This window comes from Antechinus flavipes, chromosome 5 (genome assembly GCF_016432865.1).
Source record: "Antechinus flavipes isolate AdamAnt ecotype Samford, QLD, Australia chromosome 5, AdamAnt_v2, whole genome shotgun sequence".
NCBI lineage: Eukaryota > Metazoa > Chordata > Mammalia > Dasyuromorphia > Dasyuridae > Antechinus > Antechinus flavipes.
In genome coordinates this window covers 260,556,802-260,574,038 of record NC_067402.1, presented here as the reverse complement: position 1 = coordinate 260,574,038, position 17,237 = coordinate 260,556,802, and the positions used below count along the sequence as shown (strand labels likewise).

At 37.3% G+C, this 17,237-nt stretch overlaps 1 protein-coding gene across 1 annotated transcript in view; it reads left to right on the top strand.

Moving 5' to 3' along the window:
• Window positions 1-7,940: 7,940 nt before the first annotated feature.
• LOC127538754 (ankyrin repeat domain-containing protein 7-like) overlaps window positions 7,941-17,237 on the top strand; it is a 39,702-nt gene continuing 30,405 nt past the window's right edge. Inside the window, exons 1-3 of the mRNA XM_051962496.1 lie at window positions 7,941-8,173; window positions 15,684-15,798; window positions 15,990-16,163. Of these exons, the coding sequence (XP_051818456.1) occupies window positions 7,941-8,173; window positions 15,684-15,798; window positions 15,990-16,163 (522 nt within the window). The remainder of the gene's footprint in view (window positions 8,174-15,683; window positions 15,799-15,989; window positions 16,164-17,237) is intronic.

Sequence of the window (17,237 nt, the reverse complement as noted above, 5' to 3'; positions counted from 1 at the left end):
AAATATAGTGGCCAAATGCCAGAACCCTCAGACGAAGGAAAAAAATACTGCAAGCAGCTAGAAAAACCCAATTCAAGTATCAAGGAGCCACAATAAGGATCACCCAGGATCTGACAGCATCCACATTAAAGGATCAAAGGGCCTGGAATATGATATTCCGAAAGGCTAAGGAACTTGGGATGGAATCAAAAATAACTTACCCAGCGAGAATGAGCATCTTTTTCCAGGGAAAAAGATGGACATTCAACGAAGTAAGCGAATTTCACCTATTTTTGATGAAAAAGCCAGAACTTAACAAAAAAATTGATCTACAAGTACAGAACTCAAGAGAAATCTAAAAAGGTAAAGATTAATCTTGGGAACTATATTCCGGCTATAAAGATGTATAAAGAATACAGATATACCTTGTTCTAGAAATTGATGTGGAAAGGACATTGTACCAGAAAAAGGGTAAAGTGGGGGTAGTACATCTCATGAAGAGGCATAGGAAACCTATTATATCTGAGAGAAAGAATGGAGAGGGATGAATATAGTGAGTATTTTACTGCTTTCAGAATTGGCATTAAGAGAAAAATTTTAGACATATTCAATTTATGGTGAAACTTCTCCCACCTCATTGAAAAGTGAGAAGGGAAAAGTGAAAAGGGAAGGAATAAGCTAAGTGGAAGGGAATACGGTAACTGGGAGGGAAAGGGGTAATATAGGGGGAGGAACTCTAAGGTGGGGGAGGGATACTAAAGAAGGGAGGGCTGTGAGAAGCAAGTGGTGCTCTCAAGCTTAATACTGGGAAGGGGGGTAAGGGAGTAAGAAGGGAGAAAAGCATAAACCGGGGTTAACAAGATGGCAAGTAATACAGAATTGGTCATTTTAACCATAAATGTGAACTCCTCTATAAAGAGGAAGCGGTTAGCAGAATGGATTAAAAGCCAGAATCCTACAATATGTTGTTTACAAGAAAAACAACTGAAGCGGGGTGATACATGCAGGTTAAAGGTAAAAGGTTGGAGCAAAATCTACTATGCTTCAGGTGAAGTCAAAAAAGCGGGGGTAGCCATCCTGATCTCAGATCAAGCTAAAGCAAAAATTGATCTAATTAAAAGAGATAAGGAAGGGCACTATATCTTGCTAAAGGGTAGAATGAATAATGAAGCAGTATCTATATTAAACAATATATTATGCACCAAGTAGTGTAGCATCTAAATTCTTAAAAGAGAAATTAAGAGAGCTGCAAGAAGAAATAGACAGTAAAACTATAATAGTGGGAGATCTCAACCTTGCACTCTCAGAATTAGATAAATCAAACCACAAAATAAATAAGAAAGAAGTCAAAGAGATAAATAGAATACTAGAAAAATTAGATATGATAGATCTCTGGAGAAAATGTAATGGGGACAGAAAGGAGTACACCTTCTTTTCAGCAGTTCATGGAACTTATATAAAAATTGACCATATATTAGGACATAAAAACCTCAAACTCAAATGCAGTAAGGCAGAAATAGTGAATGCATCCTTTTCAGACCACGATGCATTGAAAATTACATTCAATAAAAAGCCATGGGAAAGTAGACCAAAAAATAATTGGAAACTAAATAATCTCATACTAAAGAATGATTGGGTGAAACCGCAAATTATAGACATAATTAATAACTTCATCCAAGAAAACGATAATAATGAGACATCATACCAAAATGTATGGGATGCAGCCAAAGCGGTAATAAGGGGAAATCTCATATCTCTAGAGGCCTATTTGTATAAAATAGAGAAAGAGAAGGTCAATGAATTGGGCTTGCAACTAAAAATGCTAGAAAAGGAACAAATTAAAACCCCCCAATCAAACACTAAACTTGAAATTCAAAAAATAAAAGGAGAGATCAATAAAATTGAAAGTAAAAAAACTATTGAATTAATTAATAAAACTAAGAGTTGGTTCTATGAAAAAACCAACAAAATAGACAAATCCTTAGTAAATCTGATTAAAAAAAAGGAAAGAGGAAAATCAAATTGTTAGTTTTAAAAATGAAAAGGGAGAACTCACCACTAACGAAGAGGAAATTACAGCAATAATTAGGAGTTACTTTGCCCAACTTTACACCAATAAATTCGACAACTTAAATGAAATAGAAGAATACCTCCAAAAATATAGCTTGCCTAAACTAACAGAGGAAGAAGTAAATATCCTAAACAGTCCCATCTCAGAAAAAGAAATAGAACAAACTATCAATCAACTCCCTAAGAAAAAATCCCCAGGACCAGATGGATTTACATGTGAATTCTATCAAACATTTAAAGATCAATTAACTCCAATGCTAAATAAACTATTTGAAAAAGTAGGGATTGAAGGAGTCCTACCAAACTCCTTTTATGACACAGATATGGTACTGATACCTAAACCAGGTAGGTTGAAAACAGAGAAAGAAAATTATAGACCAATCTCCCTAATGAATATTGATGCTAAAATCTTAAATAAAATATTAGCAAAAAGATTACAGAAAATCATCCCCAGGATAATACACTATGACCAAGTAGGATTTATACCAGGAATGCAGGGCTGGTTCAATATTAGGAAAACTATTAACATAATTGACTATATCAACAAGCAACCAAACAAAAACCATATGTTCATCTCAATAGATGCAGAAAAAGCATTTGATAAAATCCAACAGCCATTCCTAATAAAAACACTTGAGAGCAAAGGAATAAAAGGACTTTTCCTTAAAATAGTTAGGAGCATATATTTAAAACCTTCAGTAAGCATCAAATGCAATGGGGAAAAACTGGAACCTTTCCCAGTAAGATCTGGAGTGAAGCAAGGTTGCCCACTATCACCATTATTATTCAATATTGTATTAGAAACACTAGCCTCTGCAATAAGAGTCGAGAAAGAGATTAAAGGAATTAGAGTAGGCAATGAGGAAACCAAACTATCACTCTTTGCAGATGATATGATGGTATACCTAGAAAACCCCAGAGATTCTACTAAAAAGCTATTAGAAATAATTCATAATTTTAGCAAAGTAGCAGGATACAAAATAAATCCCCATAAATCCTCAGCATTTTTATACACCACCAACAAAATCCAAGAGCAAGAGATACAAAGAGAAATTCCATTCAAAATAACTGTTGATAGCATAAAATATTTGGGAATCTACCTACCAAAGGAAAGTCAGGAATTATTTGAGCAAAATTACAAAAAAGTTTCTACACAAATAAAGTCAGACTTAAATAATTGGAAAAATATTAAGTGCTCTTGGATAGGCCGAGCGAATATAATAAAGATGCCAATACTCCTTAAACTAATCTATTTATTTAGTGCTATGCCAATTATTATTAAATAAAATAAAATTTAAATTAAAAAAAAAAACAGCCAAATGAGGAAGTATGAGGAGAAAGAGGAAGAGAAGGGAGAGGTTAATGGAAATATCACTGGAGGCCATGAGGAGTTAAGTGAACTTGAAGGGCCTAGTGATTCTCACTCTCACAGTCCAGCTTCAACTCCACCTACACCTGTGCAGGATCTTGACCCTCCCCCCATCAAGTTCACCTTCCTGGGTGGAGGGAAGGGGAGAAGTGGGAAGGGCAGTAATATCACCAGCATCTCCCCCTCAGCAATCACCCCGCCTCATGACTGGATTGCAAAAGGCACTACCTTTTGCCAAAGAGGAAGGACAGAATACAGCTGATAGGAGAATAAAAATATTTGGAATAACAAGAGAGGAAGCTAAGAGCATAGTAAAAGCCTGTACAGCTTGCCTTCCTTTCCACGCTCCTACACCCCCTCCAGGGAAGAACCCTTGTGATTTGAGACCCAATGAAATTTGGCAAATGGATGTGACCCATTATAAATCTTTCGGTCATCTATCTTTTATCTATGTTGTGGTAGACACCTTTTCAGGATTCACTTTTGCCATACCAGCAGCAAAAGAGACAGCCAGAGTGGTCACTGAATTCCTTATACAAGCATTTGCAATTATGGGTGAACCACAAGCAATAAAACAGACAATGGTCCTGCATACACCTCCAAACATTTTGCACACTTTTGTGCACAGTATAAGATTTTACACCCCACTGCCATACCCTTTAATCTTCAAGGACAGGCAATAGTAGAGAGGAGAAACAGAGACATTAAGACACTCCTCCAAAAACAAAAGGAAGGGGGAGCCACAGATAACCCTAGAGAACTTCTAAATCTAGCTCTTTATACAATTAACTTCTTGACTTTTGACAAAGATGCACTGGCTCTGGCAGACAGGTTTTATAACCCACTGGAAGGGCAGTGTCCAGTGCGAGCAGCTCCACTATCTTTAGATAATCACCAGGTGATGTGGAGAGACCCAGAAAGTGGTGAATGGAAGGGACCAGATAGGTTAACTGCTTGGGGCAGAGGGTTTGCTTTTATCTCTACAGATGGAGAAGGAATCATATGGGTGCCAACGAGCGGTAATCACCTTGTCCATCAGAAAACAGAGCAGACCCTTGAAATGAAGGAGAAGACCCAAGAAACATCAGGTGGTTCCATTGCTGATTGTGCTCACCACTGAAAGAGCATGACACTTATGGCAATTGACTCATGGACATCAAAAAGTGTTAATGAGACTGATGCAGGATTTCAAAACCCTCAGGAATCTAGCACTCACAAGACAAGACACAGAGACACTCTTAAGGCTTCTCATAAGAACTTTAGAATTGATCGCACGACATGGGAGACATCTGCCCAGCATGGTGTGCTCTTATCAGTGCTCTATGAGCAAAACATGATTGAAGTAGCTCAAAAGAAGTGGGAGATGCATAAAGTTAGAGAAGCCACCTCAAATGATCATAAGCACTATTTGAGTCTGATCTGTGCCACAAGATTTCAAGATCATATTGGTCAGATCAGCCACAATTGGACATGCTAACTTGACACTAAGGTAATAATATCATTTTGGTTTCTTCTAAAATGAAAGATAACAACCATTACCTCTAGCACCTTACAATATTCTCAAGGTCCGTGCTAGAGGAAAGAAATATACAAGAAAATCAAAGGAAATCTAGAGGACCTACCAGAAATCTAGCTAGTAGAGCCAGTGTTGGACTCTATATGGGAAGCCTCCCATCAACTTCACAAATTCATAAGGGAATTAAAGTATGGATTAAAAGAATAATTTAAATAGAACTTGCAAATTCAACTTATATCCAAGTTTTAAGTTGCAGTTATTTTCCCGGAGGTTTAAAGCAAGTTTTCACACATAATTCAGTTTGACTTTTGTTCAAATTAATGATTTCCCATTTTTCGTGAGCAAGGTTCAGTCAAACACTCTGTGTGCGTGTGTGTGTATGTGTATGTGTGTATGTGTGTGTGTGTGTTGCCAAGGCAGATCTTTTCCAGTGGCTCCTCTTTTTCAAATGTCAGCTCTGCCTTTTATTAGAGCCTGCTGTTACACCACAACCGACCACTTCAGTAAACACCTACAGCTATAGTTTTAGTAGCCTGCCAGGGCCTTATGACCTTTTGAAATTTTAAGGTCACCTGGCCTCATCCACAGTGAAGTTCTGACTCAGTCACCTAATGGCTTTGGAAAAGATAAATCTTCCACAATTCCCTTACTCTATTTTGTAGTAAATCTTTTTGAAGAGTCCTTATAATTGGAAAGCATAAAGGAAAAAGAACATTTGGAGAGGGGTACAGGGGTTTAGACCTCCACAATGGTTCTTCAGCCAGTAGTGTGAGTATACAGATAATTCTTGGTAAGTACAAAAAATGACTTCTCTGAAGTTAGCCCACATATTCACAATATTTGAAGTTATACTTATGTAAAATATGACTAGCCCAATTCAACCATGTAGTGCAAATCAAATTTATGTATATGACCAATTCACAAGATTCAATATTTGCATTAATTGGAACCAAACTAAGTTCTGCTTCAAGAAGCAATGTGAAGACAACATATACAGACTCAATCAGATATAGACATAATTTATATTTTCTCAAGAACTGCTGGAGAAAAGGGCACACAATATACATGTGTCTTATAAGTAGGATAAACAAAGAGAAACTTCAAAATAATGGCTTTATTAAATTTGCTACCCAAACTACTAGGTTCAAATCTATCCCTTTTCATTTATCAGCTGTGTCCCTAGTTATGAAAGAATGATAACTATACTTGAAGTGCCTATTTGTTGTAAATTTGTAGTTAAAATAGAAATAAAATATATAAAGCACTATATGAATCATAAAATACTAGTTATGTGGGAACTATTAGTATCACCAATAACTGTAAGAGGAATTATTTGTCCATTTTCATCTGGTTTGTTTTCATCTGTATTCATTAAAAGTTCTACAAAATTCATACTTGGTGTGAGCCAAATATCTGTGACATTAAATTTTAATTAATGATTTGCCTCTATATTTGAGTATTAACAAACTAGATTTACTGGTTTATTCTAAATATACATCGTCCCCAATAAGAACCATATATATTTTCAAATAATTATATTATTTATGACTAACTTTCTGTCCACAACCTATATGTAGTATAATACATACATATATATATACATATATATGTGTGTGTGTATCTATCTATCTATCTATATGATATGGAATCTATTACTTATTCAATGGGTATTCCCACTAGTCCAGCTTTTGTCCAAATCTATTCAACGTATATCATGGTGCTAAATATTAGAAAATGTTATAAAACACCTTATGCAATTTAGAGACAATATTGAAGTTCTCTACAGGATATCAGGTAAGACACAAACATTATAGAATCTATCCCTTGGATATTGCCGATCCATGTCATAAATATAGCCAACATGTTGACCACGGATTTAAAAACTGGATCACAAATAATCCCTGCTGAGATCAAAAGACCCACAGGATGAGATAATAATTTGGTTTTTTGAAAAGGAAGAGAGGGAAAAGGCAGGGGAGAGAAGGGAAAGGGAGACTAGGAAAAGGAAAAGTAGTAAGAGGAGAAAGAAGGAGGGAAAGAAAGGAGAAGAGGAAAAGGGAAAGGGGAAAACCGAAAAAGAAAGGGGAGGTGGAAAGGAGAAAGAGGTAAGGAAATGGAGATGAGAAGGGATGAAGGGGCAAGACAAAAGAAAGCTTAGGAGTGCAAGCAGCACTTTCAACTAAAAAGTTTTACCTCTTTTTCCATTAAATTGCTGGAATCCCTCCTCCCTCCTGCCCTCTGCATTAATAACAGCATCAATAAGGCAATTTAACTTCTGTAGAGGATGGATTCGAACCCAGGACTACCAGATTGAGACCAGCTGTCCGGCTGCCTGTCCTGTACAAATCCTTTCCCGACACATTTGAAGGCAGTAATAGAGAAGGAAGAATCACAAGAGGCAACTGAACTGCATTTGTCCATGGGGCCCCTAGAGTGCTCCTCTTCAGGCTGGGCACCGCCTTCAGCTTTACAGAATTGTTAAAAGGCTGCAAGAGATTATCGAGTAGAATGTCTTCATTTTACAGAAGAAACCGAATCTCGGGGAGGAAATGCTTTGCCCATCATTACAAAAGTAAGCCACAGAACGGGTCCCGAAATTCCAACTTGAGACCTGGCGCTCACCCACGCTCGCGCGCTCCAGCTTTGAACTCCTCGCACTAAGAGCTAATGGCCCGGGTGCTCGCGCTCTCACCAGTGTTATTTGACCCTTTACGCATCCGCGTGAGCCACGGACCTGACAAACGCACGCGCGGTTCAGTTTCCCTCCTGCCATTGCCAAGGTTGCAGTCGGCTCTAGAGCTGAATCAGTTATAACTGCTGCGGGCTCACAGGTTTCTAAACCTCCGGCCTCAGTCTATTGACATTTCCCCCTTTTGATTTCCCCTTTAATTCTCCCTTATTTCCCCCTTTAATTTTCCCTTTAATTCCCCCTCCGAGCAAGCTGAGGGGCCCGAGAAAGGACTCCCCCGCTGGTTCTTCCTCTTGGCCCTGAAGTTTGCCTCCAGGATGAATAAGATTTTCAGCTTCGGCAAGAGGAAGGAGCAGTCTCCATCTCGCCCCTCCAACAAGCCGCCAAATTTCTTTGGGGTCCAAATACCCAACCCATCCGAAGGATACCTGATCCGGAGCAAGGACCTCGGAAAGATCCATAGAGCTGCCTTGCGCGGGGATGTAGCGAAGGTGCAGCAGCTGCTGCTGCTCGGAAAAAACTCCGTAAATGATCTGGATAAGGTGAAGCGGTAAGAGCAAAGGTTGGCTGGGAGTGGGGGTGGGGGTGGGGGAACGGTGAGAAGGGAAAGCCTAAGACATTCACCCCATCCCTCCACGTGAGTCCGTGTCTCCCCCCACCCCCACCCCCATTAACCCTCGGAAAATCAAACTCCTCAGCACCTGGGACAGGTTCAAGGGCAGGCTTTGCCTTCTGAAGGTTGATTACTAAGTCCCACAAGCTGGCTTCACTTTCCCCTCCTTCCTGTCCATTTTTAATGATTTGGAAACCCCTTCATTTTACTTCTAGCCAAAATCCAACTAACTTATTCTTTATCAATAACCTGAGAGTAAATATCATTCCTTCCTGCTGAATTGCTGACATGTCAAAAAGGACCGTGTCAGACTATCCATGAGGATATTTGGGAAATTTTCTTGGGAAAGTTAGTGGAATAGTTTGCCATTTCCTTCTTCAGCTCATTTTGACAGATGAGGAAATTGAGGCAAATACGGGTAAGTAACCTTTCCAGGATCACAGGTCGGTAAGTATCTGCTATCAGATTTGAATGCAGGAAGATGTCTTCCTGACTACAAGTCCAGAACTCTTATTCATTATGCTTATTAGATGGCCCAGCTGGTTAAATATGAACAGATAAGTGAAGAATTAAAGTATCAAGACAGAAAATAAATTGCTGCTTTTATTAAGACCTAATATAAATATGTCAAGCACTGGGTTAACAAAAACAGATACAAAAGAATCTGGGAGCAGGAATTGTCTCTTTTCTAGGAGGTCAATCTAGTAAGAACTTAATAAACAAGGGAGCCCAGAGAGGACCTGATACTTGTGAAGAGAACCAGGAGAGAGCAGTGTTACAAGTCTTAGAGAGAAGGAATATCAAGGAGAAAATGATTGCAGTTTCAAAGGCTTCAGAGAGGTTTTTTAAAAAAAAAGATGACCAATTGAGAAAAGATTATTAGATTTGGTAATTAAGAGATCCATCATTATCTGTGAAAACTTTAGAAGAAAGGACATAGTGCTAAAAAAGACAGGAGAAGAAGTGGAGTCACCTTTTGTCAGCAACTCTCTCATGGGATTTAACTACAAAAGGCATGAGAGACATAGGATGAGAGTGGGAATGGATTGATCAAATAAAGTTTCTTTGAGGAATGGGGGAGAAGACATGGGGATGTAGGCACACAGGGAAATAGCCAGGTTGTAATGAAAGACTGAAGATGAGTGAGAAGAACAATGAGTAAGATAGAGTGGTATTACTTGTATATGTAGAAGCATTTTCATTGATAAGGAAAAATAGTGGCAGAAGTCATTTAGATGAATTAGGTGAGAAAGAGGGAAATGGCTTCAATTTTTTCCTAGTAAAAGGAGCTGAGATTTTTAGCTAATTTTTAGGTGCAGTGTGTACCATGGGAGGTTTGAGAAGACATGAAAAAGGATTTGAAGAGCTGCTATGGTAAGTGGCATAGTGCATTATTTAGGGAGGTAAAATATAAAAGAATTGCATTCCACACCTCTCAGATTGGCTAAGCTGACAGGAAAAGATGATGATGAATGTTGGAGGGGCTATTGGAAAAGTGGGACACTTAATACATTTTTGCTGGAACTTCGAACTGATCGAACCATTCTGGAGAACAATTTGGAACTGTGTCAAAAAAGTTATCAAATTGTGCATACCCTTTGGTCCAGCAGTATTTCTCCTGGGCTTATATCCCAAAGAGATCTTAGAGGGAAAGGGGACCCACATGGGCAAACAATGTTTATGGCAGCCCTTTTTGTAGTGGCAAGAAACTGGAAACTGAGTGGATGCCCATCAAATAGGGAATGGCTGAATAAATTATAGTGTATGAATGTAATGGAATATTATTGTTCTGTAAGAAATGACCAGGAGGATGATTTCAGAGAGTCTTGGAGAGACTCATATGAATTGATGCTAAGTGAAATGAGCAGAACCAGGAGATCATTATACACAGCAACAACAAGCTTATATGATGATCAAGTTTGATGGACATGGCTCTCTTCAACAATGAGATGATTCAAACCACTTCCAATTGTTCAGTGATGATGAGAGCCATCTACACTCAGAGAGAGAGTTGTAGGAACCGAATGTGGTTTCCAACATTGCATTTTCACTCTTTTTGTTGTTTGCTTGCATTTTACTTTTCTTCTCTTTTTTTTCTTATGCGACAGGATAATTGTATAAATATGTATACATATATTGGATTTAAGATATATTTCTACCATATTTAACATATATTGGACTATTGACATCTAGGGAAGGGCATGGGAGAAGGGGGGAAATTGGAACAGAGGATTTTGCAAGGGCTAATGTTGAAGGGCCATTGTGCTGAAAAATAAAAAGCTTTAATTAAAAAAAAATAAAAGTTGTTTAGTATCAGTGAGGGCCCAATTGAGGCCATGAAACACAAATTTATAGTGGCCCTAGTAAGTACGGTTGCATGATTTTCTCCAGCCTTATTGAGCAACATGTGCATAGAAAGCCTGGGGCTTAAAAGTCCACTGTTGGCAATATGATTAAGTGGGAAATGGACTCAAGGGAAGGCAATGTTGAGTGGAAAAAACATATTGAATGATTCACCAAGTAGTCAAGATGACAAGTGGGTGCAAACATATTCATATAAACAATATACATACAAGCAATCTAAGAGGGACAACACTAGTTTTAAGGGAGATGAAAAAGGCTTTTTGTAAAATGCAAGACTTTTGCTGAGAATTGAAAAAGATAGGAGGTTAAAATGAGCATTCCAGGTATGGAGGTAGCCATTAAAGTTTGTGAAGATATAGTGCTATGTGTGGGGAATTGTCAGACAACAAATATTTATTAAATGTCTATTATGTAACTGACAGTGCTAACAGCTGAGAATACAGAGAATGGTAAAAAGAGTGCTGTCAGTGCACTCACATTTCAATGGGGGAGACAATATGAAACCAGCTAAGTATAAACATGATACTCCATAGAGGGTAAACTAGTAATAATCAACAGAGGAAGATTTTTGTATTAAGAGGGATTGGGAAAAACTTTTTGTAGAATGTAGGATTTTAGCTGGGACTTGAACATGCTGTGTAGGGTAAGGGATGGAGAGGAGAAAGAAGAGAATTCCATGAGTGGAATTTCACATTCAATTAAAATGCCTGGAGTCAGGAGGGTAGGAGTTTTTTGTGCTAGGAGGGGCAAAAAGTGTCTACTCTATGCTTATTCAACCAAACTACTAGAGAAAACAGGCCAAATAATGTTGAATACTGTATAGAGCAGGAGATTCTAGTAATCATAGAAAATGCACCTCAACCTAGAATTTGCTAAAAATATTTTATATCTGACATATTCAAAGGCTTATTATCTCTTCAATTTATTTTTCTTTATTTACAATAATCTCCTATAATCCAATAATCCTAATGTTTTAAAAAGTTTTTGTTGTATTTTCTTTTTTTCACATTTCTTTTTTATTGATTATTTTTATAAAGCTTTGTATTTTTAAGACATGCATGGATAATTTGACAACATTGACCCCTGCATAGCCTTGTGTTTCAGATTTTCTTCTGTTTCCCCCATCCCCTCCCTAGACGGTAAGCAATTCAAATATATCTTAAACATGCTACAATATGTTAAATCCAATATGTATAAGCATATTTATACAATTCTCTTATAGTACAAGAAGAAGAAATCAAATAAAAAAGAAAATAAATAAGTAAGAAAACACAATGCAAGCAAACAACAACAAAAAGAGTGAGAGTATTATGTTGTGATCTACACTCAGTTCCCACACTCTTCTTTTGCTTTTGGGTATCTTGCAGCAAATCTGCTAAACCACTAGCTTGTAACTAGGACAAAGTAGCCTTTGAACCTCACAGTAGATTCCCAAACTCACGGACTCAACAATGCTCTGGCTCCCCATCCCTGGGGTACCTGCACTGAAGTTTCAGCTCAGCAGTCTCTTTCCCTGCTTAGTTGAAACTGATCTTTCCTGAAGTTCTTCCAAACTATCTTCTTTAAGAAAATCATTGTACTCCAAATATTTGTGGGTTCTGTCACTCCAAAACCAGTTCAGAGGCTTAATCTGATGTTGATTTGAGGGAATGTCGAAAGGAGTCACATAAAGCCACATCTACTCTCCACCATAGGGGCTCTGCCCCTCTTGATACTAATTTTCAAAGAGTCATTTTCATCTTTGAGACTCTGTACTTCCTTTCTTAATTGGTTGAGTTTTTTGCCCATAATCATCTTGTTTTTCTTGGATGGTTTTAATTTTTTCTTCAGTTTTTCCTCAATGTCTTTTGATTTTGGAAATTTTTTTTGAGTTCTTCTATAAATATTCTCTGCGTAGGGAGCCATTTCATATTACTCTTTTGGTAGAATTGTTTTGTTTTGTTTTTTACTAAAGTGTCATGCTCTGAAGATGAATCCTGAGCTTCCCTGTTCTATATGTTTCAATGATGAGGTTCTTTCTTCTTTGCTGGTTCATTTTTTTTAAAATAAGAAGTAGTAGTATAAGCATCTCTAATCTTTGGGTGGGCAGATGATCCCTCAAGCTTCCCTTCAACTCTCTACTCTAACCAGGAACCCAAAACCAGGAGCTCTGCCCTCTTGCAAGTGTCCACAGCCGGCAGTACTCTGTCTAGCTGCTTCTGCAGTCATCAGAGGTTGGTTCCTTCTCACCCAGGGCTCCTCTCAAAAATACTGTCTTTCTGGACTGAAACCCCTGCTCAAGAAACAATCCTACAGGGGAAAGGCTCTCTGATGAGGTGTGTTTTCCTGGTTTTCTGGAGGTCTCTAGGGCAGCCCTCTTTTCAGTAGCGTAATCACCATAAGAATAGGCAGGTGTTAAAGTCCTAATCCTTTATTATCTCCTTCACAATCTAGTTTTCTTGCCTGTAGCTGAACCAGCTTTCTGGAGAGTCTTCCAGATTGGCCTCGCTCTCAGTGGGGGAAGTGCAGGAGGTCAGCCACCATGGTGGTGTGAGATGAAGTTGAATGAATCTGGCTCTAACCCTGGCTGAGTTTGTTTCAGTTTATATGCTCCACACTGAGTATACACCAGTCATTATATCACTAGGGAACCATTATTTGTTGTAAGATTAAATCAATCATACTAAATTTAGAGAACTATTGATCACCATGCTAAACTAGATAACCATTGTCTTATCAATATTGTTTCAAATACAAGAGTTCTGGCCCATAATAATGAGGCTCCAGCCACAACCAGCTAGCTCAAGGGGTCCCCAGTTGAGTTTCTGGGGAGCTAGCTGAGAAGTGTGGCACTTCAGACAGGTTAATCCCAGCCTGGGGACTTTCTTCAAATTTTGTTAACTAGTCTCAGGAGGATCCCTGTTCTATTCCAAGTCTAATTGGTTTTTCACTAGACTGTGTTTACCCTGAGGTACAAATCTGTTGTATTTATGGGGGAAATTCTGACCTGATGTAAACTTATCTTTTCATGTCATTTCAAAATCAGTCATTCATTAGCTTTCAAAATTAAAAATGAAATATTTTTCCTTATCCTAAAAGCCAGGGGGAAAAAAGGTATTAGCATGGTACTTGTGTATATAGAGCTATTCATCTGGCTTAACATTTATAGGTTAAAGCAACTGAGGAATTGGCTCACTGAAAGATTTCTTAGTTGGCTTATCTTTACTGACCTTCCTCTGGTAGACAGGTCGATTTACAGTTTCAGAGCATATAAATAAACAAATGTGTGTGTGTGTGTGTGTATGAGAGAGAGAGAGAGAGAGAGAGAGAGAGAGTGTGTGTGTGTGTGTGCATGTAAGGTTTTTGATAGTTTATTTAAATATAGTAATGACAATGAAAATAGGAGTAGGTAACTATTGGTTTAAAATACAAATATTTTCTAAATCTAAAGAAAAATGAAAATCCTATAGCCATTCAATATGACAGTTAAAAAAAAGTTAGTCATTTTTCTAGGCTTTTAAATGTAATCAGAGAACCATTGTCAACTGAATCTAAACAGAGTATCATTCTTTTGTTATCCACCAGTTTTAAGTTTACCTATATTTAATATATAGTCATACTCAAAATGATGAATATTGAATCTGTAAACATCAGTTACTTGGTGAACTCATTGAAAACTCTCTGGTTCCTTTTCTCTTCCCTTTACTTTTTTTGTTTTTCTCTCCTAAAATGCATAGCAACTAAGTTGCCCTAGTAACCTGGGGCCAATCAGCCAGCATGGTGGCTTACCATGCATCATATTTTCCTCTAATATAAGCATTTGATGCTGTTTTGTTTTCTTCCTTTCACTAGATATAACTCAATTTCCTGCTTAAACAATTTCAAAAATATAAACACAGTTTAAAAATTCTATCCGATTTCTACCAATTACTCAGAAAGACCTGAATTCATATTCAACCTCATATGCTTTCTAGTTGTGTGACCCTGAACAAATTTGTTTCTCAGTTTCCTCGAGTATGAAATGAGGATAGTAACATCCACTTCCCAGGGTTATTACAAAAATCAAATGAGGTAATATTTGTGAAGTGCTGAGCACAGTGTCTGGGACCTAGTAGACACATAATAGGTTCTACTTTTTCTCCTTATCAAGCTACCTCTAAGCACGTTAACCATTGCAATTAGGAGGATGGGGGAGAAAGAAATCTCTTCCCCTCTACCTACCTTACACACTCTGGAAGAAGGAATTAAAAAAAAGACAAAAGGGGAATCCTGAAAAACAAGAAAAATTTAAAATATACATATATGAATATTTATATACACATCCATTACTTCAGCAATACATGATTTTGTTGTTAGGGATATTTTATATCATTAATTAGGTTGGTCCATGGATAGCAGACATACCAGGCCCTTACTGCAAACCTTTCCAGCATGGTAGAACTACCAAAATGTTTCCAGTACTGGAATAGCCTGTAGCAACACAAAGCCAATTCAATTGTACTTTGCTGCATTTCAACAAGCTTTAATGCAGAATGCACATATATGTGTCAATGTGCTTGGACAAAGATAAAATATTTTTTATGGATATTTTTATTGGGTAAAGTTATTAGACTTAACAATTAGGCAGGGTGAAGCCCACCTGCAATCCCAGTTACAGGGAGGCTGAGGCTAGCAGATCTCTTGAACTCATGAGTTCTGAGCTGTAGTGGGGCATGCCAGTAGGGTCTCTGCTCTTTTAACAATAATATGGTTAATCCCAAAGTACAAGGGGGCCAGCAAGTTACCTCAGGAGAGGTGAATCAGTCAAGGTCAGAAACTGAGCAAAGTTCCGCATGCCAATCTATAGTAAAATCTAAATCTACCTACTGGATATATTCTCCCCCAACACCAACACCCTCCTCCCCACGATTTTCTTTATCCTACCAGCAATGCATGTTTTGTATTTATGTAGGTGACAATAGCAGTCATTTATTTTTTGAAATTGTTTACAATTTAGATATAAGAATAATAATGCATGTTATATTAAAAATTATCCTGAGAATGGTACAATTTTGATTGCTTTAGTACATTATTGAACAATCACACTACTCTCTCGTTTTTGTAGAACACCTCTTCACCTGGCTTGTGCTAATGGACAATCAGATGTTGTGTGTCTCTTAGTAGAGAGAAAATGTCAACTAAATTTGCTGGATAAGGACAATCGAACACCTTTAATGAAGGTATGCGTCAGTTAACCATGCTATTCAATGAAATGCATTTTGGTTTCTTTCTTTAATTAAGAAAATTAAAAGATACTAAATAAGTTAAAAAAAGTTAGGCTTTAACTAATTTATTTAAATATCACTAATGATGCTGGAATATACTAATTTTTTATTACATTATTATTTCTTTGTATTTATTATATTGACAGGCAATAGAGTGTCGGCAGGAGGAGTGTGCAACAATCCTGCTGGAACATGGTGCAGACCCTAATCTTGGGGATGCCAGGAACAACAATGCACTTCACTATATTGCCTCTGGTCGGACCAAATTCATGGCAGAAAAACTGGTTAAATATAAAATTGATATTGAAGCAAAAAATAAGGTAGCCTGTCGAATAATAAAGTAGATTATCAGCTAAAAAAATCAAATAATGTCCAGTTCACATATTTTTAAATTCATTTATTCATGGAAGATTTCTTTAATGGAAATAACTTAAATTCATTCTGTAATCAAAGTTCATTAGCCTTCAGAATTTTCTAATGCAGAATGGAAGGGTGAGGAAGGGAAGAGTGTTGATGACCCTGGAAGAGATTTTTCACATGAAGTCACATTTATTCACATTCACATTCATTCCTACGAAATTCCCTCTACTGATTTAGATCAGTGCTTGCTCTGTATTTTAATCTTAGGGCATGGATTCTTCAGCTAGGGTCCATTAATTTTTAAAAGAGTATAATAAGTTTATAGTTATTTCAATGTAATTGGTTTGTTTTCTGCATATTTTAGGCATTTAAAAGCATTATTCTGGAAAGGGTCCATGACACAAAAAATTTAAGAAACCCGATGTTAGGGAGAGTCCTAGCGCACTGAAGTGTCACTCAGTCAGCATATGTGTCAGCTGAAGGCCCTGAATCTAGGTCTTACTGACTTTGAAGCTAGCTAGTTAGCTATTTCATCACATCTGTCTCTCCAGATTCTTCTTTGCATAATATATTATGTTTGTTCTCCAGAATGCAATAGTTCCAGCATGTATTGCACTTAAGGCTTTTTTACATTTAAAATTTTATAATATGAATTCGACAGGAAAAAATATCATAATTTTTAGGAATTTTTTTTTGAAATTTGTTCTTACTGAGTATAACTACATAGAGAAAGAATTTTCACAGGAACAAATTCTTAAGTACATCTTTCTTTATCCTAATGACTACACATTTAATATCATTTTCTTTCTAAAACTGATTTTTTTTTTGAGTAAAGGCTTTATTTTTCGTCATTGATATTTGAAAGAGAAAAACAAAGAACATATTAGGAAGGTTGATAAAAGGGGGAAAATGCTAGGTGAATGACTTTCTTCCAGGTTTTTTAACCTGGATTTTTTTGTTTACTATGGATGTAGTTGTGGTTGTTTTGAGTTTGTACACCCCAGAAGATGGGGCAAAGATAACAAGTCAACTTT